The sequence below is a fragment of the Hypoxylon fragiforme genome (assembly GCF_022984875.1).
Source record: "Hypoxylon fragiforme strain CBS 206.31 chromosome Unknown GGS25scaffold_2, whole genome shotgun sequence".
NCBI classification, from domain to species: domain Eukaryota; kingdom Fungi; phylum Ascomycota; class Sordariomycetes; order Xylariales; family Hypoxylaceae; genus Hypoxylon; species Hypoxylon fragiforme.
In genome coordinates, this window is record NW_026054757.1 from 3,818,434 (window position 1) to 3,838,576 (window position 20,143).

General features: G+C 46.8%; 8 protein-coding genes and 1 non-coding gene across 9 annotated transcripts; 5 read left to right on the top strand and 4 right to left on the bottom strand.

Annotated features, from left to right (window-relative positions):
* Positions 1-28: 28 nt before the first annotated feature.
* Positions 29-1,411, bottom strand: GGS25DRAFT_518729 (50S ribosomal protein L30e-like protein; the record flags this gene model as incomplete). Its single annotated transcript, XM_049263584.1, has 3 exons — positions 29-153; positions 215-530; positions 1,310-1,411. 3 exons carry the CDS (start codon positions 1,409-1,411, stop codon positions 29-31), a joined length of 543 nt encoding a protein of 180 aa, XP_049120615.1.
* On the top strand, positions 994-2,738 carry GGS25DRAFT_478299 (40S ribosomal protein S22). Its single transcript, XM_049259924.1, has 3 exons — positions 994-1,177; positions 1,451-1,635; positions 1,850-2,738. Exons 2-3 carry the CDS (start codon positions 1,503-1,505, stop codon positions 2,107-2,109), a joined length of 393 nt encoding a protein of 130 aa, XP_049120616.1. The 5' UTR covers positions 994-1,177; positions 1,451-1,502; the 3' UTR covers positions 2,110-2,738.
* A 105-nt stretch (positions 2,739-2,843) lies between these two features.
* GGS25DRAFT_478302 (glycosyltransferase family 90 protein) lies at positions 2,844-5,893 on the top strand. The gene is made up of 2 exons (XM_049259925.1): positions 2,844-5,150; positions 5,211-5,893. The coding sequence occupies exons 1-2, from the start codon at positions 3,352-3,354 to the stop codon at positions 5,296-5,298; spliced, it is 1,887 nt and encodes a 628-aa protein (XP_049120617.1). The 5' UTR covers positions 2,844-3,351; the 3' UTR covers positions 5,299-5,893.
* A 263-nt stretch (positions 5,894-6,156) lies between these two features.
* GGS25DRAFT_478303 (WD domain-containing protein) lies at positions 6,157-7,927 on the top strand. Its single transcript, XM_049259926.1, has 3 exons — positions 6,157-6,506; positions 6,573-6,807; positions 6,884-7,927. The coding sequence occupies exons 1-3, from the start codon at positions 6,354-6,356 to the stop codon at positions 7,663-7,665; spliced, it is 1,170 nt and encodes a 389-aa protein (XP_049120618.1). The 5' UTR covers positions 6,157-6,353; the 3' UTR covers positions 7,666-7,927.
* Positions 7,928-8,273: 346 nt separating this feature from the next.
* On the top strand, positions 8,274-9,038 carry GGS25DRAFT_518733 (signal recognition particle 9 kDa protein-domain-containing protein; the record flags this gene model as incomplete). The annotated part of the gene is made up of 2 exons (XM_049263585.1): positions 8,274-8,345; positions 8,580-9,038. The coding sequence occupies 2 exons, from the start codon at positions 8,274-8,276 to the stop codon at positions 9,036-9,038; spliced, it is 531 nt and encodes a 176-aa protein (XP_049120619.1).
* Positions 9,039-9,526: 488 nt separating this feature from the next.
* GGS25DRAFT_478308 (ribonucleotide reductase) lies at positions 9,527-11,901 on the bottom strand. The gene is made up of 4 exons (XM_049259927.1): positions 11,659-11,901; positions 11,349-11,597; positions 10,947-11,280; positions 9,527-10,890 (listed from the first exon to the last, which is right to left on the bottom strand). Exons 1-4 carry the CDS (start codon positions 11,692-11,694, stop codon positions 10,265-10,267), a joined length of 1,245 nt encoding a protein of 414 aa, XP_049120620.1. The 5' UTR covers positions 11,695-11,901; the 3' UTR covers positions 9,527-10,264.
* Positions 11,902-12,740: 839 nt separating this feature from the next.
* GGS25DRAFT_518735 (uncharacterized protein) lies at positions 12,741-13,699 on the bottom strand (the record flags this gene model as incomplete). The annotated part of the gene is made up of 3 exons (XM_049263586.1): positions 12,741-13,263; positions 13,324-13,538; positions 13,625-13,699. 3 exons carry the CDS (start codon positions 13,697-13,699, stop codon positions 12,741-12,743), a joined length of 813 nt encoding a protein of 270 aa, XP_049120621.1.
* Positions 13,700-14,917: 1,218 nt separating this feature from the next.
* On the bottom strand, positions 14,918-16,317 carry GGS25DRAFT_518736 (MFS general substrate transporter; the record flags this gene model as incomplete). Its single annotated transcript, XM_049263587.1, has 2 exons — positions 14,918-15,433; positions 15,505-16,317. The coding sequence occupies 2 exons, from the start codon at positions 16,315-16,317 to the stop codon at positions 14,918-14,920; spliced, it is 1,329 nt and encodes a 442-aa protein (XP_049120622.1).
* Positions 16,318-17,762: 1,445 nt separating this feature from the next.
* Positions 17,763-17,856, top strand: GGS25DRAFT_t6. Its single transcript has one exon. It is a non-coding gene; the product is annotated as a tRNA-Val (tRNA).
* Positions 17,857-20,143: the final 2,287 nt, after the last annotated feature.

A 20,143-nucleotide genomic window follows, 5' to 3' on the forward strand; every position in this document is an offset into this window, starting at 1 on the left:
CCCCGCACACAACGCCGGTGAAGATCCCTTACTGCTCGGTCTGGAAGTAGTTAAGGAGGATAGATCGCTCGCTGGATTCCTCACCCCAGTCCTTAACTACCACGCAAGAGCAGTTGACCACCTTGCGCGCATTGCCTTCTCGGTCCAGAACACCTGAGTTATACTATCAGCTTCAAGCTCGCAGTCTAATAATGCTAGGGAGGAAAAGACTTACAGAGGCCAGCCCATTCGCCTAGTTGCTTGCCATCAGGAACCTTGATAAGAGGGATCTTGTGTTCGGAGCAGAGAGCAATGACTAGCTTCTTGTAGGCCTCCTCTTCGCAGGACTCGTTGAGGACACACATGTGTGCTTGGCGTCTGTCGAGAGCCTTGGATGCTTCACGGAGACCACGGGCAAGACCATCGTGCATGAGCGCAAGCTTCAAGACACCCTTGAGGGCGTCCAGAACGGACATCTGGCCTTTGGAGGCATCGGCAGAAACTTCGACCTCCTCAGGGGCTTCGGGTGCGTTGTTCTCTTCTACGTCCGACTAAAGTTCGCAGCAAAATATTAGTATTTTTTTTGTGTGGTTTCTTGTTTGCGCGCACACAATCTTTGGAGAAAAAAAGGCTTGGTAGACACTGGATGCAAGGCTACCAAACTTCGGAATGTCTCTCAAACGTGGGAATCTTGAACGATAGCGACAGGGAATTTCCAACGTACCATCTTGAATTATATGATGATACCGGTGCGATCCTCGAAGAGTGGATTTGTCGTGTGTTGGGTTATGTGGGTGAAATGTCGTGAGGTGGGAAGTGCGAAAATCTAGAAATGTTGTAAAGTTCAATTGAGCCTTAGAAAGCCCAGGAAGGTCAGTGGGTGGGATGGTGGAGCTTAGGGGGGTAGTAAATTGTGTTATCGCTTAGGGTTAGTTGGCCGGAATTCACCCAATTGGATGGAGCCTTGGTCATTCTTCAGGTAACTTTCGCCCACCAGAAATTCCTCAGCAAGCAAAAAAATAAAAAATAATAACCACGAAATTTCTGGATGGCTCCACTTCTATTTTCTTCCCCTACCAAATCTTAAGTTCACCTTCTTTTCTCAAAAATTTCAACTCCATCACAAAACTTCCTCATACACAACAAATTTCAACGTCGAGCGCCAAGCTATTTCCCAACGCTCCCGACTTCTACAGAGGTAGGTACAAAAAAGATGAAGATAAAATAGTGCCATGGATTGATTGAATCCATCCCTTCCCCCCAATGCGCCCTTCAAGAAGCCGGGGGAGAGCAATCAGCGACCTTGCCGCCGGCCTTTGTATCATCATACAATAGTCGAGTTCGGGTCGCTGATACGCTTCTCCCCTCCAGTACTGAGCGGGCAGAACCCTCCCCAAGCGGCACATTGGGGGTGGGCACTCTCCATGCTCATGGCTTTTGAAGGCTAACCAAATCACTTTCCAACCAGCAGATACCTCATTTCCTTTCCACGGACGATCTGAGAATCTCACAATACCGCCAAAATGGTTAAGACTTCAGTCCTCAACGACGCTCTCAACGCGATCAACAATGCCGAGAAGACTGGCAAGAGACAGGTCCTTATCCGACCTAGCTCCAAGGTCATCGTCAAGTTCTTGACTGTCATGCAGAAGCACGGTATGTGTGGTCCTATTTGTTTTCTCGAGATTCTGTCACCATTCGGCATGATAACTGGATAACGGCCTCATAACTCCCCACGGCCGCAGTCTTTTAAGTTGCCGATATATCAATGTCATCTAGCGAAGGAATCTTACACGTTTCTCTGATTATATTCAACATGAAGTTTTAACGTTTAGTCTTTCGACACATTCAGCTAATTATTGCTCTTTAGGCTACATCGGCGAGTTCGAGGAAGTTGATGACCACCGTTCCGGCAAGATTGTCGTCCAGCTGAACGGCCGTATCAACAAGTGCGGTACTATCTCGCCCCGATACAACGTCCACCTTGCCCACCTTGAGAAGTGGGTCGTCAAGCTGCTCCCCGCTCGTCAATTCGGCTACATCATCCTGACCACCTCTGCTGGTATCATGGACCACGAGGAGGCTCGACGAAAGCACGTTGCCGGAAAGATCATTGGATTCTTCTACTAGGTGGCTGAAAAAAAGGGGAATGAAAAAAAGGGACTAAGGGATATGAACTGACTGCAGAGCATTTTCGGCGTTGGGGAAGGATTGAACGATGACCAAGTTTATGCTTGATTAGAATGTCTCAAGCCAAATACACCATGATACCACGAAATGCTACACAAGTCTAGTTCCAGCCTTGCATCTCTTCCTACAGCTCGTATTGCCAAGCCCCGCGGTTCTCCGAGGTGCACCAAAATGCCATGTGACATTGAGTTCAGCTACACACTGCACATTGCACACTGCACACTGCACACTAGCACACATTGCAGAACAAAAAAAAAACAAAGTTCTGGTGAATCAACTGACCCTTCTGTGCAACGGTGACTTCTAATTGAGCTTATTCGCAATAAGGTTCTGTCATCCCTTCCCAGGATAGCAATTTAGTATGCTCCGATGTTCGTGATTCTAACTACAATCCTTGGAATGCCTTTTTATTTCATGCCAAGATTTTACAATACGATAACATAACGTACACAAAATGGTGAATTTCAGGAATCCATGAATTTTATGGACATTCAAGGACATTCATGGATATTTATGGATTATCAATGGATTTAAATAAATTTCATGGGTGTTATCTTGGCAGATCTAGCATCAGAGACGCGTCACAGTGCGTCTCTCGCGCCATTGATTGATTAAATGGAATTATTTGATTGGATTAGATGAACAAGTACCGGGATTTTAAATCAGCCCTTCCCCCTACTTTCTTGCCAGGCTCGCCTTAGGTACTAAACCAGCACGTACAACTTGGAACAGGACGGGTAGCAGCTACCTGGTACCTTGCCAAAAAAGCAAGAAATGGTGACATTGAAAGGCAAGACAGTAAGTACCTAGTACCTGGTACCTTACCTACATAATACCTAGTACTCACTCTGGAGGGCCTGAACATGATCGGGCCAAATCAAATCCATTCTTTCTAAATTGAAGCCCATATATTCCATACATGTGTTTCTTGAAAGGCTTCTAGTTTTGTTTGACTTCTTATAATTACATACTTCCCTATCCTATTGGTATCTACCTACACTTGCTTTTCCTGGCCTGTTAGCCTAGGCTCTTCTTCTTTTGGCCTACGGTATTTTACAAATTACCAATGTCATTCTTTATATTCCTTACATCGCTATCCCCTGCCCCGAATAAGTCTCAACTGTCGCCATTGAGCTTGCTATTTAAGCCTTCCACTCCTTTATAGAACTACGGCGTGAGAGAATGAGGCCGCGCCAATATATCCTAATCGGCGGGTTCGTCTTCTTCGTCATCTGCGCCGTCAGTATATTCCGACTATCGCCCTCAGGAACCGACCTTAAGAATCTTAAGAATCTCAAGTCAGGCCATCTGTCGCATACTAACCCTGGCGTTGGAAAAGATGGCTCAACAGCGCCGCCGCCACCACCACCAAAAGTTCCCGGGCCTTTCGATCCTAAACCAATGCCCGCACCCGATGGCTCACACCCTATGTCGTATTTGATCAGCCAAGCCGAAAAGGAACACGAAGCTACTCTAGCCAGGCAATCGAAGACTCTAAAAGATGCTGTACAAGAGTACCGTAGACGATATGGGATACCCCCACCACCCAACTTTGACAAGTGGTTTGAGTTCGCCAAAGGCAAGAACACACAGCTCATCGACGAGTTTGATATGGTACATGAGGCGTTGACCCCTTTCTGGGGCCTCAAGCCTGCAACCACACGCACACGGGCAAGAGAGGCGCTCGGCTTCGACAACGCACTCCTGGGGATCCAAATCCGCAACGGCAAGATCACACATATCCAGGGTGGAGGCGAGTGGCAGCGTGAGGCCACCGCAGGCATGATGGGGAAGTTTTCGAAGTGGTTGCCTGACATGGACCTGTGCTTCAACTTGCATGATGAGTCTAGAGTCATAGTGCCTCATGACGACTTGTCTAGATTGGTTAGGAGAGCTGTTGAAACCAATATGCCGGCAGCCAACAGCCACGAGAATCCAAAGAACGAGTTTACCCCGCACCCTAGAGGATTAAACGACGGATCCAAATTTGAAGAGAGCAAGTTGACGCGATTCAATGTATTTGCGCACCAGCCCACCTGGACTCACTCGAGGCTGTCGTGCTCCCCTGATAGCCCTTCTAGAGGATTGGAGGAGGACGAGAAGAAAGACGACATCTCCAAGTACGGCATGGGGGAGCTGGGCTTCACTTACAATGTCACAGCCATGTCTGATGTATGCTACTCTCCATCACTGAGTTCAACATTCGGCTTCTTCGATCGGCCCAACGCGTATAATATCGTCCAAGACCTGTTCCCGATATTCTCACAGTCCAAGATTTCGTCATACTCTGACATCCTCTATCCATCACCCTGGTATTGGTACGAGAAGGTGAGCTACGATGAAGCTAAAGACGTGCCCTGGAACGAGAAGGAGGGCAAGCTGTACTGGCGAGGCTCCACGACGGGTGGGTTCAGTAGAAATGGCGGCTGGCGACGGCAGCACCGACAGCGATTTGTGCAGAAGATGAACGCAGCAGACAATGCCAAGATTTTGGAAAATACGGGAACTGCGAGCCATCAGAAGTGGGAAATCAAAACAGTACCGCGGGGTGATTTCAAGGACATTGTCGATGTATATTTCTCCGGTGTTGGGCAATGCGACCCTGGCGATTGCGCCGCCCAGAAAGAATTCTTCACCATCAAGGGGCACGCCGAGCAGCAAGACGCTTGGAAATATAAGTATCTGCTGGACATCGACGGGAATGCTTTCAGCGGACGGTTTTATGCGTTTCTGAAGAGCAAGAGCTTGGTGTATAAGTGGGCCATCTTCCGCGAGTGGCACCTCGAGTGGTTGAAGCCTTGGGCACATTATATCCCCCTGAGTTTGCAAGGCGACGACTGGCTCGAAGCAATCCGGTTTTTCGGTGCCGATGATCTAGGAAAGGCGGAGGCAGAGCGCCTCGCAAACCAGCAGCGCGACTGGGCGGACAAAGTGCTGAGGCACGAGGATATGGAAGTCTGGTTCTTTAGGTTACTACTAGAGTATGTCTTGATGGCGCAAAACATTCTCGTCTTTTGAGGCGCAAGCTAATTTGGGAACAGATATGGCCGGGTTGTCGACGATAATCGTGACAGTATTGGGTTTTCGATGGGCTCGGCCCCGAGAGCTGCGGCAAAACCTCCGAGCTGATGAGAGAAGCAAAAGAGGGATTGAAACAGATTTGGGAAATAATATGGATGGATATAGGAAACATTGGGTAAGCCCGGTGCTTCTTTGGCTGGCCGGCGTATGGTATGGTGCCTTATAACTTGCATGGCCGGATATTTTACGCACGAGCATACCTACGCACACCTTTGCATATATATACCTACATACACATATACACAACACACGGATGTATATGATGGGATGGGTATATATATGTATGTATTTGTATACAGAAAAATACCCCGGAGTTGTATAAATAAGGAAGAGATGGAGAGACACAATTACCTATGTAGGTAGCTATGATATTTTCCAGATCTAAGTAGCCTATTAGTACCAGAGGGTTTATGGAAATGTAACTACTACCTAGGGTAATGTAGTAACCTAGGTAAGTAAGCAGGAAAGGTTGGGGTTGTCATCTAAGCCACCATGAATACGGTCTGTTGCCTAGTAGGAGCTACATAGGAGAGAGATGGATTTAATGCTTAGTCCTACTTCGTACATAGTGCATATACACATTGACCACCTGAGTACCTACCTGAGTATTTTGTGTAGGTACCTAGTTTCGCAAAATACACCGTTGGTTTTAATTCAAACTTTGACAGATTCTGATTCCTTGTGTACATAGTAGCATTCGCCTCTTATCGTCGTTGTGTTGAGGTCACGCCGTCACGGTGTTACTGCTAGTAGTACATTAAATTCACTTATAGATAGATGTGTAACAAGGGGGGTTGGCTTTACAAGGTTTAACAAAGGTTCATGCGTCTTGGGAAGGGTATACGTGCATTAATATGTGCATATAACCTGGTAGTTATTCGTGTAATCCGTAACTGCATAGTACAACTTTAACTTATGTAATTTGTTAAGCTCGACCGCGATCTTCATTCAATGTTCCTTTTCATGTTTCTTTCTTTTTACCTTACCTGCTACATATAGTAACATTGAACTTTTTCGAGCTTATCTCGAATCCTGTAGCTTGCGTAACTACCAACCTTTCTTTTATAATCTCGTGTCGGTGAATTCATCACCAGAATTTCACCATGGCATCGACACCGATGGATCTAGATCCTCCCGATTCTTCTCCCGCCAATGGCACTCCATCCACCTCGCTAAACATCACTCGCACGCTCGGCAGTGGTCTACCTAGCACCTCCGCGGTTACAGACATCATTGGTACCTACAGACCTACCAAGGTAACCTCTCTCACTAGCAACAATTGCAATACCTTAACTTGGCTTAATTGCTAACGCGGGTCGTAGTTGTTTAGGCGCGACGACATAAAAGATGGCCGACCGCAACCTTACATTCTGAGTCTCGATTATGACGACCCTGGCGAGCTTTTGATGACATCTGAGAGCGATGAAACAATTCAGATATACAAGACTCGAGAAGGCCGACACGATAAACAACTTCTGAGCAAGAAGTATGGTGTTAAACTTGCCAAATTTACGCACAACAGCTCTAGTATCATATATGCCAGTACCAAACAAAATGGTACGATCCATGCACCTCTTGAATTACAGTGCTAGTCGCCCAATGGATTCAGTGTTGACGATAAATGTGTGAACAGATGCGATTAGATATCTCACCACCCACGACAATGCTTTTATACGATACTTCGAGGGCCACCAAGGTCCGGTTACCTGCTTAGCGATGCATCCCGGTAACGACGATTTCATCTCTTGTAGCAAAGATAACACGGTGCGACTGTGGAATGCCGGAACAAAGAACGAGACTGGAGTCTTGTATCTCAACACACCACATCTGGCAGCTTTCGACCCCAGCGGACAGGTCTTCGCAATAGGCTCACCTAGCAGCGGTACAGTTCTGATCTACGACCACCGAAACTTTGATAAAGCACCCTTTGCGGAATTCGACATTGTAGAGGCATGCAATTCCGTGGATGCTGCACACACTGTTCAAGGATGGACCAAGCTTGAATTTGCAAACGACGGGCGCTCCATATTATTAGGCACTAAGGGAGCAGGACATTTTCTCTTGGATTCGTTCACTGGAAGCCTAAAGGCCCATCTACGAAAGCCCGAGGGCGGAAGCAATAGACTGGCCGCTGGGGAAGAGTACACCATGAACGGTGGTGGCTCGAACGGGGCGAATATGGAGGGCAGCGGTGACTGCTGCTTCTCTCAGGATGGAAGATTCGTTTTTGGCGGAAGCAAGAAGGGCGTTGTTGTATGGGACACGCTCGGAAATCCGTCAGAAAAGATGTTGGACCCAATTCACGTAATAGAGGACGAGAGACCAGCAGCAGTGGTGGCTGTTAACCCTCGGTTCAACTTCTTTGCAACGGCCGATCAGGACTTGGTGTTTTGGTTGCCGGATCCGCATGCTTAATATTTACATGTTCTGCTGCCATTACATTTAACTAGCATAGTACAGGTATATATCTGAATGGGGAGCATCAGGAGCTTACGACGATATGGTGATAAAGGAGGGGAGACAAGGTGTGGTTAAGTAAGGAAGATACCCATTTGCATCATTGATGGCGTCTAAAAAGGGGAATTGACATCTGGTAGTTCGCGGCTTTTGATGGATTTAAGACTCCGATCTATGAAGGTGAATTCTTTCATAATAAATTGGACTGGATTAGAGTGAACCATATTCTGAAGCTATCGTGATATGCATGTGTTCTGTTTAAAAGGATAAATGAGGCTGATGCACTTAAGCTACCCCGCGGTACCTAGGTACATGTAACTCTACTAACTCAGCTTCTCCAACCCCCCCTGTCAGACCCCACGGCTGCTTTCAAGTTAACTTGCCATTTTAATTGATTTTAATTGATTTTAATTGATTTTAATCGCCAACAAAACTTCATCAACTCACAACACAAGGCGACACACGAGAGCACGCGATTAGCAACACCACGCCTGACAGTCGAACTCGGAGAAAGAAATAAAGAAGGAATTAAAGGAGCTAGATTAGAGAGTTTAAGAACTGGTGACATGCCGTACTACGAGACGAGCCAGGAATGGCTGCGCCAGTCGTCGCTGCTTCTTGAAGCGCGGCCGACCACTGTATGTTGCTGAACTTGTTCATCCACTCATTTTCACTTGCCCACTCGCGACCTACCTATATGCGCGATGATTCTTTGCGTGATGGTATGGCAGTACGTACGCTACATCATGCCACAGTATTAAGCGTGCCGTTCCCTCGACACACACACACACTCTCTCTCTTTCTTTCTCTCTCCTACCTTACCTTACCTACCAACCAACCCAACTAACCTCCCCCCGAAAAAAAAATAACAGACACGCATAACAACCAAATACCACATCTCCAAGCCCAAGCCCAAGCCCAAGCCCAAAGCCCGAAATCCACCATCTTCCTCCTCCACCGAACAACAACAACAGCAACAACAACAAAGCACGCCAAGAGCCTCCCTAACGCTGAAAACGTACGACCCGCACTCGGGCGCGTGCCTCAAGTACCGCACCACCAAGGCCGCCGAGGTCGCGCGCCTCATCACGAGTCTGGGGCGCCCGCTCGGCGCGCGCATGGCTGCGCTGCCGGTTGGAGAGGAAGGGGGTGGCGGCGGCGGCGGCGGCGAGGATGAGGTTATGGTGGATGCGCCGGCTGCTGTTGCTGCTGTTGAGGAGGGGGCTGTTGTGGGAGGAGGGGGGAAGGAAGGGGGGAAGGGGCAGGCGCAGGGTGGTAGTGGTGCTGGAGGAGGAGGAGGGAAGGGGAAGAAGAAGCGGGGGAAGAAGTGAGGAGTGAGGAGTGAGGAATGAGGGATAGGGAACTCATGTATATCCCTACTTAGCTGCCTGCCTTACCTTACTAGGTACCTTGCCTATTTAGATACCTACATATCCTAGTATCTATCTATCTATCTACCCAAGGCCACTCACTCACTCACTCACCATTCACAACGTTTGGAATCAAGTAACCAAAGAGAGATGGTATCAATCGATCAGTACCTACCTACCTACCTACCTACATGTTCCGATTTCGGTTACTTGCGTCATTGACAACATTGAAGTAAACTGTGATGGCTGGCTGGCTGGCTGGCTGGCTGGCTGGCTGGCCTAGAGTCCTAGACGGGTAGGGCGGGGTTGAGAAAAGGCCAACCAACTACAGTAGTTAACTAGTTACATGTCTATTTATTACCTACCTAGGTCCTAGGTAGGTAGGTAGGTAGGTACGCATCAATGATTAGGAAATGGGATAGAGTAACTAAGTAGAGTAACATCATAGGTCATGGACTAAGGGGGGTGAGCGTACATATGGCTTTTATGGAGGCATAAACTTCAAGACATGTTATATATATATATATATACGTTCATAGGTACCTAAGCACTGAGTTAACCTAATACATTGCTGACAGTCACATCACATCACATCACATCACAGATCACCGACAACAAGCAAAATAAAGGTTTCATCATATCCATTGCATTATATGACTAGGCCACCTACGTATCTGTCTGGCAACCAAGTTCCACGTCAACGTCCGTCCACGTTCCATGCATCGCATCAAGTCATTTTCTCCCCCATCCCATCCCATCCATTCCGAATCGACTGAAGCGACGATGATAATAAGATCAATCCACGGGTCTTTCCCACCTCCACACCTGGAAGATGGGCCTACTGGGGGACCAAGTAACAAAAAAACGCCTTAAACACCTCGGGATGATTTGCTCGTGTCCATGAAATAAAATGAAAAGGGGTGAAAGTTGATCAAGCATCTATCGGGAATCCATTCGCATATAGTGAATGAATACCCAGATTGATTATTGTCAACGGCCGACACCACCGCAATTGCTCGCCTATTTTATAGTATCGAAATTTCCGCAATCCGCAATAGTGAGGAGAGTTTTTTTTTTTTGGAAAGGCAGTGGGTGTGTTGGGAGAATATAGTACAAGGCGCCTTTGATGTGCAAAAAGGGAAGGGGTATCGCGAGAGGTAAAAAGAAACGGTGTCTTGCGAGGATGCTTAAAAGTCATCGTCGAAGGTGAAGTCACCACCGTTCTCGCCTTGGCCATCGACCGGCGCCGCGACGTCATCGTTACTGGCGTTCTTCTTGGTGCTAGCCATGACACCGGCCTTTTGGTAGTCACCTACACGCTTCTCGAAGAAGTTGGTCTTGCCGCCGAGAGAGATATTCTCCATGAAGTCGAAGGGGTTGGAGGACCGGTAGACCTTGTCATTGCCGAGAGCCACCAACAGACGGTCAGCGACAAACTCGATGTACTGCTTCATGAGGTTGGCGTTCATGCCCAGGAGGGCGCAGGGGAGAGCTTCGGTCAAGAACTCCTTTTCAATGGCGACAGCATCGGTAATGACCTTCTCAATGACGTCCTTGCCTGGGCGGTTCTTGAGGTGTGTGAATAGCAGGCAGGCAAAATCGGTGTGCAGGCCCTCGTCACGAGAGATGAGCTCGTTAGAGAAGGTCAATCCAGGCATCAGACCACGCTTCTTCAACCAAAAGATAGAAGCGAAGGCACCGCTGAAGAAGATACCCTCAACGGCAGCGAAGGCAACAAGACGTTGAGCGAATGTGGACTGCTTATCAGAGATCCATCGTAGAGCCCAATCAGCCTTCTTGCGGATGGCAGGGACTAGAAAGGTGTCAGTTATGTTAATTCGTAGTTGAGGGTGTTCCGAGGCAACTCACTGGTGTCAATAGCATTGAAAAGATGGGTCTTTTGTGCAGGCTCCTTGATGTAGGTATCAATGAGGAGAGAGTAAGTCTCGGAGTGGATGTTCTCCATCATGATTTGGAAACCGTAGAAGCATCGAGCCTCAGGGATCTGGACCTCGCCACTGAATCGCTCGACCAGGTTCTCGTTGACAATGCCATCGGATGCGGCGAAGAAGGCAAGAATGTGGGAAACGAAGAACTTCTCGTCATCGTTCAATCGGTTGTTCCAGTCATGGAGATCCTTGGATAGATCAATCTCTTCGGCAGTCCAGAAAGAAGCTTCGTGCTTCTTGTACATTTGCCAGATCTAGGTCCCATAATTAGTTAAATGCCGCGTGGGGGAAAACACTTTACGCGTAAAAACGCGTTACTCACCTCATGGTACTTAATGGGGAATAAGACGAATCGCTGAGGGTTTTCTTGTAAAATGGGCTCATCTTGTTCCTCTTCCTTGATAGTAGGAGCAACGGTCTTCTCTCCCTTCATTTCCATTGTGGGCTTCTGTGACTCAATTTCGGCAGCGATGGTATCAACGTCGGCGTCGTACGGCGCGTTCTCCTTGCCAGAGAAATCGATCTTCTTTACGGGAGAGTCCATGTTTAAGGACTCCATTGCAGTAGCAGCCTATAAAAATAATGCGTCAGTGGCAATTGGAAAAGTTGTGACAAAGGTATATATGAATTACCTTCTTGGAGGGCGTCATGGACATGTTAGTGGCCATTGTGAATAACTATGTTAATTGGATATGGGATTGAGATTGAGGATTGTATGAAGAGATGAAAGTGAATGTCTCTTTGTAATGATCAAATGATCGTCTTGTTAATTGAACAATCACGCGTTAAGTAAAAAGTGTTCGTGGTTGATGTGATGTGGAATGAAAAAGCGTGTTGAGAATTATTCGGGTCTAACATCTTTTAAAGGCGTCTCTCGCCAAATCACGTGCATGAACACACAAGTGTTTTTAACGCGACTAAAATTCTGATAACGCGTTCTTGCCCATTGAACTGTCCCCCGCCACTTTGTTTCGGCGCGTTGCTACAGTACATTTTAATGTAAAAAGCTCAAGTGCCTCTATAAGTGGGCCACAGACCCACTATAGCCCATATTATATGCAGGCAGCCCAGCTGTTCAGCTCCTCTTTTGGTAAGAAATGCAAGGAACGCAAGGAACGTAAGGAGCTCGGTCCTGACAAGTCCTGGGTTCAAGTCTTACAAGACAGGGGTGTTGACACCACTTAGATTTATCAGATCACACTCGTGAGATAAACACGGATCTTAAAGTGGTTAAGGCTTGGAATCCCTAGTTTCGAGCTGATTCAACATCAGGTAATAATTGCTTTCCCTCACGAATCATAATCCACATTCCGTAGCTCAGGGCTCGGAACCTAATATCGGTCTTATCGGCACGGCCTCATCGGTGTACGAGTATGTATACAGATTTGAACAATTTTGAAGGTCTTGGAATTATGGATACGTATAGTAAATGGGCATTTATTTACCCTCGAGTTGGTGGGACTACTATGTACTTCGTACCTACTAGATATATGTAGGTACTGCAGGCAGTGATGATATTAAAAAGCATTACATTTCAGTTTGGTATCGTAAGAATTCGTTCAAGTTCTCTGCTGCCCAAATTAACCGACCTTGCTCTATGCCCCTCCTCCTATTTTCATGGTCTGATCAAACAGGTCGGGTATCCAGCAATCGTAAAGTTCTCAAGAAAAAGCAAACTCGGCCGCGATACCGAGTAATTTCAGTCGAAAAAGTCCTATCTTCTTCCAGCCTCGACGTCAGCTGGGCGCGATCTCTTGCTACCCATGCCGAAGAATCCTCTTCGAGAGCCGCCCTGCCGATCATCATGGACCACTGCTTGAGCAGGCCGTGAAGGCTGAGTGTTTCTCGGAGCCACACCGCTTTCCTGCGGAGGATGAGTAACCCCTGTCTCAGCGGGACGCGGGGCTCGAGACGACGCGCGCCCAGGTGACTCAGAGTTGAACCGATCGAATTCGACTGGATCACTAGGATCCACGTCGGGCACCGGCAATTTACTAGCGCGGAGATTCTTCTTGCCCTTCTTACGGAGATAATCTTCCAACGCCACCGCATTGCGCGTGTTGGCGAGAATGGCGGCATCTGCAATGTCCCCGACGAAAGGAACAAGCCCCGCGATGAAGTCTATGATCACGAGCACGTACATCCAGGTGTAGACCTGAACAGGAAGATCTCCTTCAACCTGCCTGGCGGTGCGTACTACCATCATGGCCATGAACGCATCGATAATATCACCAGCCCTATTGCAGTCAATCTCCATTAGCGCGCGATCGAAATACCAAACGAGCAAGTTTACTCACACAGGGACCAAGCCTATGATGCTACCCCAACCGAACTTCAGACCTAGGAAGCTACCAAAGCTCATGTCCAATCTGTATGCTCTTCTCTTAACTTTGGTCAAAATCTTGGCATCGTGGTCCGAAAGGCCTGGCGGTAGTGCTTTGCGGACTTTCTTGAATTTGCCAGTGGGCGTGCCATCGAGTCTCGTCGCGGGAACTTGTTCGAAGTACGGGTCCTTTGAACCGGATCATACGTTAGTCTCGTCTGCGATTCAACCTCATCATAATGCAATATCGATTGATCAGCAGTTGTGTGGCTTACCTCAACTCCAAATTGGTTGCCCGCCGACTCCTTAAGGATTTTCTTGGATATTATCTTCGCGATAACGCCCGCCATGCTTAAGAGGGAGATTGGAGTAAAAGTCGGACGAATTTGTTTGGATGAATTAGTTAGGAGTAGGAATAGGAAGTGGTTGTTCGAAAAAAAGGAATTGAAAATAGTAAGGCTGATAGAATTGTAAGAATGATTGTTGCTTGAACTTTAAGGTAGATAGCTACCTAGGTAGAGATAGGTATGTATTAGTACGTAAGGCCGTTGCACTATGTAGTAGTAACAGCCAAGGCCTAGTACATGTAGTAGTGAACGAGCTAGGTGGCGGCCTCAGAAGATGACGAAAGGTGGCAATCAGACCAGCACCTTTCAAGCTACAGTCACGGTGACTTCTGAAACAGTAAACCTCTTGACAAATAATGCAGCAATGCGGGAACAAAGGGATGATTGAAGAGTTTTTATTATTACCCGAACAGTTTGCGATGGCGAATAAGACAATGCTACTGGGCAGAATAAATCTAGCTACATACGTAACTCCTTATGGTTGATTGTAACGCTTTTTTCAAGTTTTCTTCAATGGTTGATCAAGATGTGACTCGCCGATAGGATACGAGAATTGGAGAGGACCAAGAGGTAACCAACTTGTATTGTACAGCTCAGAACTATGTACATGTATGTACGCTAGACAGAAAACTAGACAGAAAAAAGTGATGATGTCAACCCAATGGCACTTGAATGCAGTTAACCGTTTATGGTTAATCAATCACCAGATCTGCCTTAGGCTTTTCATGCGCATTACTAGGGAGACCTACACTAGTTAGTTCCTTGCTCTCGAACGTTTCAATGTTGGTATAATTGTGGCTGTGTGGCTAAGCTGCAGCATGTCACTCAGCCACATACAACCAACGTGAACTTGTATTTTCACATGGCAAATTCAAGTTCTCAAGGCTACATTACATAATAACTACAGTTTATTAGTTAACCTAGAACTTCCCGTGTCTGTTCCAAGTCTCAAGAACTTTGACGTTCAATGTTGTGAATGCTCAGTCTTTGATCATCCCCTACGCACTTTACATACAACAATACTAGATTGACATTGATCTGCTTACTTCAAATCATTTTCTTTGTATCATTAGACTTATTTAATACCTATACGGCCAAATTATCCAATCCCATTTCCAATATATTAGTTATTATAGGAAGATCATTATCATGCTACATCTCATGACTTAACTCAACCTCCACAGCTTTTGGTCTACCTTGACCTTTAATCACCATCCTTATTTAAACCATGTATACCTTCGTTGACTTCCCCATTAGCATTCTCGATGTCACGAGGATAAGTATTCCCCCAATGACAATAGTTGATCCAGCCCAGATCTGAGCCCATATATATTTGCCTCCACTGGCATCAATGATAGCACCCATGGTCGGAGGCCCAGCCAAGGTCGCAAATCCGCAAATGGCAAACACCATCCCTATCCATGTACCCATTTTTCTCACGTCTTGAACAAAGCTACTCGCTGCACTCGAGAAGATGCCCTGGGCCGCTCCATTTACAAAGCCCATGACAACCGAATAAGCGTACATTTCTGGTCGGTTTCGAATACCTATCCAAGCAAAGGCCATGATTCCTAGGGCGATGCAGCTGAGGCCAAACGTGTTGACGGGACCAACGTAGCGGTCCGCGAGGTAGCCGAATATGGGACGCGCAGGGATAGCAACTGCACTCGTGATGAGTACAAAGTTAATGGACTCCCTCTCGCTTAGACCGATACTTTCGCGAGCGAATGAGTTGATCTAGAGCAAAAGAAAATTCAGCATTCAACTAACAGAGGTAGTAGCATAAGTAGGACACTCCAGAAACTCACATATATAAGCATTGTGAAAAGGGAGAAATATATAAGGAATGCGCCTATACAAAACATAGTATAAGGCATGTATTTGAAGGCACTCCAATCGACAATCGGTGCTGGAATCCTTCGCAATTCCCGTGGTTTCAAGATGCTGAATCCAATGAAGGCTAGAAAAATGGATATAAACCCGCACACTCGGACCGCCCACGGAAAGCCTATCTGTGGTGTGAGGAACTGGACGACGGCCGGGAATAGTATCGCACCGGTACTGGATCCGCATCCGTTGAACGCCACCGCGAGTGATCGCTTCTTTTTAAAGTAGGTGGCTACATTCGCAGTTGCCGGCATGAACATCAACCCGCCGCCAATGCCGCTGCAGAATCCCTGTGCAAGTAAGATCTGCCAGTACGATGTCGCTAAACTTGTCACAAACATACCAAACACCGTCAATGCAGCTCCGCCAATATATAGGTGTTTCGAGTAACCGGCATCAGAAAGCCGGCCAGACACCATTCCCACGACGAAACATAGGAATATCTGAATAGAGCCTATCCAAGACACCTGGGAGGCCGGCAAGCCAAGTGTCTCCTTGTAATAGAGCTGGAAAACCGCAAACCCAGTCCCATAGCCCCAGGACATCATATTGGCGATGTGGGCTGGCACGACTTGGGACCAGGCAAGAAATCCGCCGTCCGGTGGCTCTTCGACCGGTACAGCCGCCGAAACAGAGAGTGTTCGTAAGAGTTCGTCATCGGTAAAGACCCCTTTGGATGTATTCGAATCTGCCCCGGGGCTTATGCTTCCCTTCTCAAGAGTCTGGTCTGGCATTGCTTACTACTCGGAGATGGTAATTTGAGGCACGTCAATTTTCGTTTGGTGTCGGAGGCAAAGGAATAAGAACAACAGGTGAACAGCTCGTCAATTAAAACTGAAGACGAAGCTCGGATACCAAAAACAAAAACAAAAAAGGTTTGGAGCTACGAAAGCCACGCCATATAAACCATGCCAACAGACGTGAATACGCAAAACTCAAAATATTCCGCCATCTACTAGGTACAGGCTCCGACATCGCTATATTCTACATCTTTACCTCAAATGCGGTATGTTTTCACCCCTGAGGAGGTATGTATTCTACAAGGTATCAACCCTCAGTTGCAGCAACTCCACCGGAAGGGCGTTGGCAAAAAATCCACCAAAAAGGTGTTTTCAGAAAGATGCGGTATTTGGGTGGGTACAAACTCGTGCCCGATTGTCGATGAGGACCAGGAGTGCCGAGCGCTTGATGTCAGTGATTCATGAATACCGGAGACCGGCACAGGAACGGAGCACCGAACTTCTTCACATGCGTTACGTTACTATAAGGCCCCGCTTCGACCTACCAGGGAACCAGACCCTATTGATACCCAAATTGGTAATGGACCAGTCACGTCTTATCAAATAGATCAAAGCATCTGAGGATGCAGAAGCCGATTACGCGATTGCTCATAACTCAACGAGGATGGATATGAAAAATGTGAGTTATGAGACTTGAGCAATTGCTTCTCGGACCGACTCAATACTACGCACGATCTGAATCGATCGAGTGAGGGAGGTTTAATGTTTAGTGAAGTCCCCTTCATCATTTTGTCTATGGAAATGTATGGCTCGTGAGGTTACTCGGGCCGCTTGTAATGAGCCATGATATGATGTCTCCAATATTCAGCTAAATCGCCATCTAAACCACGCTGTCGGCGTTTAGCTTCAGGTACTGCATTTAGTTCAGGTACTAGGGAGGCACATAGTTTACTCAAGGGACTTAGATGTAAGTTCAACATCTGAAGGTTACTACTACACATACATAGTAGAGGCTCTAATATGGATGTATGGACTCTTACCGATTGGTCTTCTGGTTGCGTGCCTCCTAAGCGCGGAGCTTAATCTCTGTCGGTACCTAATGCTAGGCTAATGGGAATTACCAAACAATCCGAGCATCAGTCTGATAGGTCAGACTCATAGACCGCTTCTAATTTCGGCAAAGTAAGAGAAACCCCACAATCTGCATGTGTTCTTTCACCATACATGCCTTAGACCGGCCAAAAGTTACAGTCCTAAAAGGCAAGCCCTACCACGGTACTACAGTACCTCCACTCCCCGAATTATGTACCTAAAGGTATAGTAAGCTCTAAACGGAACTAACGTAGGATTAGGTTAGATTCAAGTACGAAGGGGGGGAGGGGGGAAGGGGGATGAGTTATATATATAGACCAAAGTAAGACGGAAAATTTCCAAGCAAGAGTCGCGTGGTCTAATGGTTATGATTTCTCGTTCACATTGATGTGTACTTCAAAAGCTCCGAGAAGGTTCCGTGTTCGATCCACGGCGTGACTACATCTTTTTGTCTTTTTTCATACCTATGTACTACCTATCACAGATATGAATCAATTATATAGGATAATAATAGGTATATATAACCTATTTAGGTGGGGAGTATATTGCGAGTTTGGATTACTTTTCTAGTTTTCCAAATTTTTTTCTTTTCTCTTTTGGCGTTTTAAACTCTTGTGCTCTTAAGGGTAGTAGGGTATCGGTTACTATGATAGCGATACCTAGTCATGGCTAACGAATTTATTAATGCTTAACTACATGCCTACCCGCCTAATTGAATCTATGGTATAAATTGAAGCAATCGAAATATCTATCTGCTGAATCATAACTACACATTTACATATGTAGCACCAATATTACCCAATTGATGTACGTACGGCGATATTCGATGAGATGAAATCAGGTGTTTTCTTTTTTCTCAGCATCATACATATAACATAACATATATACCTACCTACGTACAGTACATCATTATCAGGCCACCGGCAAAAGCTATTTTCTTAAAAAAGAATAACTAATAGGAAGGAGAAAAAAAAAAAAGAAAAAAGGAGGAAACACAAGAGCGAAGGAAAAGTGAGACGTTGGATCATGCGGGAAACCGCCGCAAGCGAGACATCGTGACAAGTCGCTTAGGCACGTTGTAGACAGACAGGTTATGCTCCCTGCGATGCTGTGCTACGCATATGTACCTATCTATCTATCTATCTATATACCACCCCAAGCCTCGCTGCTGCTTGCTGCTTGATAGGGGCAGTGTGGGGAAGCACGAAGAGAGAGAGGGGGGGGGCTAGGATCTGGGTATGTAGGTAGGCAGGCAGGGAGGTGAATACATAGCCCCGGGTGCTGCTAGATTAAATTACGATGGCAATTAGGAGCTTTTGGGTTTTGGTGTAGGTATTATATATGTACTAAGAGGGTAGTAAGGTACGTGGGCAGGTAGGCGTCTTATAGGAAAGGCGTCCAACAGACATGGATATGCGCGAGCGAGGCGTTGGGGGGGGGGGGGGGTCGTTGTAATTCATTGTATCGTATTGAATTTTTATAAACACGTCACAGGTAGGATGCCTACTATCGAGTCTCGGCTCGTGGCAGGAAGGAAGGAAGGGAGGGAGGAAAGGAGGGAGGGAGCAGGGTAGACTTGACGAACGCCCTGCTGAGACGGCAAGGGAAGGTTTCCGCTGTTGATTGAGTTTTTATTATTATTATTGCTCTTCGCGAACGAGTACGTGGGGAGGGAGGGAGGGAGGAGAAAGAAAGAGCAAGATATTCCGAAAGGGGAAATACCCTCGCGTCAACCATCAAAATTTTTCCCCAGACTACCACCGCCGCCGCCGCCGCCACCACACGGTTGGGGTTGGACAATGGACATGACGTCTTGGAAGGGGTTCGAAGAGGGACATGTAGGTAGGTACCTATGTAAGTTACGCACAGCTAAATACCCCCTCTTCCTCCCCTAAATCCTCATCCCTCTGCAATTCTACACTGTACCTAATACACCTAGGTTAAGTAGGTAGCAAAGTGGCTTAGGCAAGCCCCCCCCTTCTTATTCTTCTCGTGACATAACTATCTGTACCTACTTATATGTATGCGAGCGCGTGCTCAGCTTTTCCTTTCACCTGCACCTAGCCGGCGAACATGCTTCAGCTGGGCAATTGGCGGCTTAATATAAACCCCGTGTTAAGAAAGAAAGAAAGAAAGAAAGAAACTACATTGTGCGTATGGCATAGAGGGTTAATACCTACATGTAGGTAGTATGTATTGACGCGGGGGGCTATACAGGGGACACACACGTATAGGCTGGTCGATTAGGGGCCTTGGACTATCTCGTAATAGTTATAACTTCTATTGCTAATACCGAATGTAGGTAGGCAAGTCTCTAGGTTAGATAGGTAGGAAAGAGGGAGTGCGTGTATAAAACTCCAGGATGCAAAAGTCTTAACCTAGTTAGACACCTTGCCTACCTAGGGACAACTAATCATATATTCCTTGAATGATATCCGTACACATCGCCCTGGTAGCCTGGAAAGCCTCACCGATATGTCGGTAAATACCTAGCCTACCTAGGTATGTCTATATATATACTAGGTATATAACGTGCTTACATGTACCTACAGTACCTACTTACAGCACGCTGATGCTGCTGCTGCAAAGCCCAGCCCTTTCAATAGTAGGTACTGTATGTATGTATGTATGTATGTATGTATGTATGTATTGTACCACCCACCCCTCTCCTGATCCCCATCTCCGCGAAATGTGTGATGAGAAAAGCCAGTCAGACGGATGGCGCCCA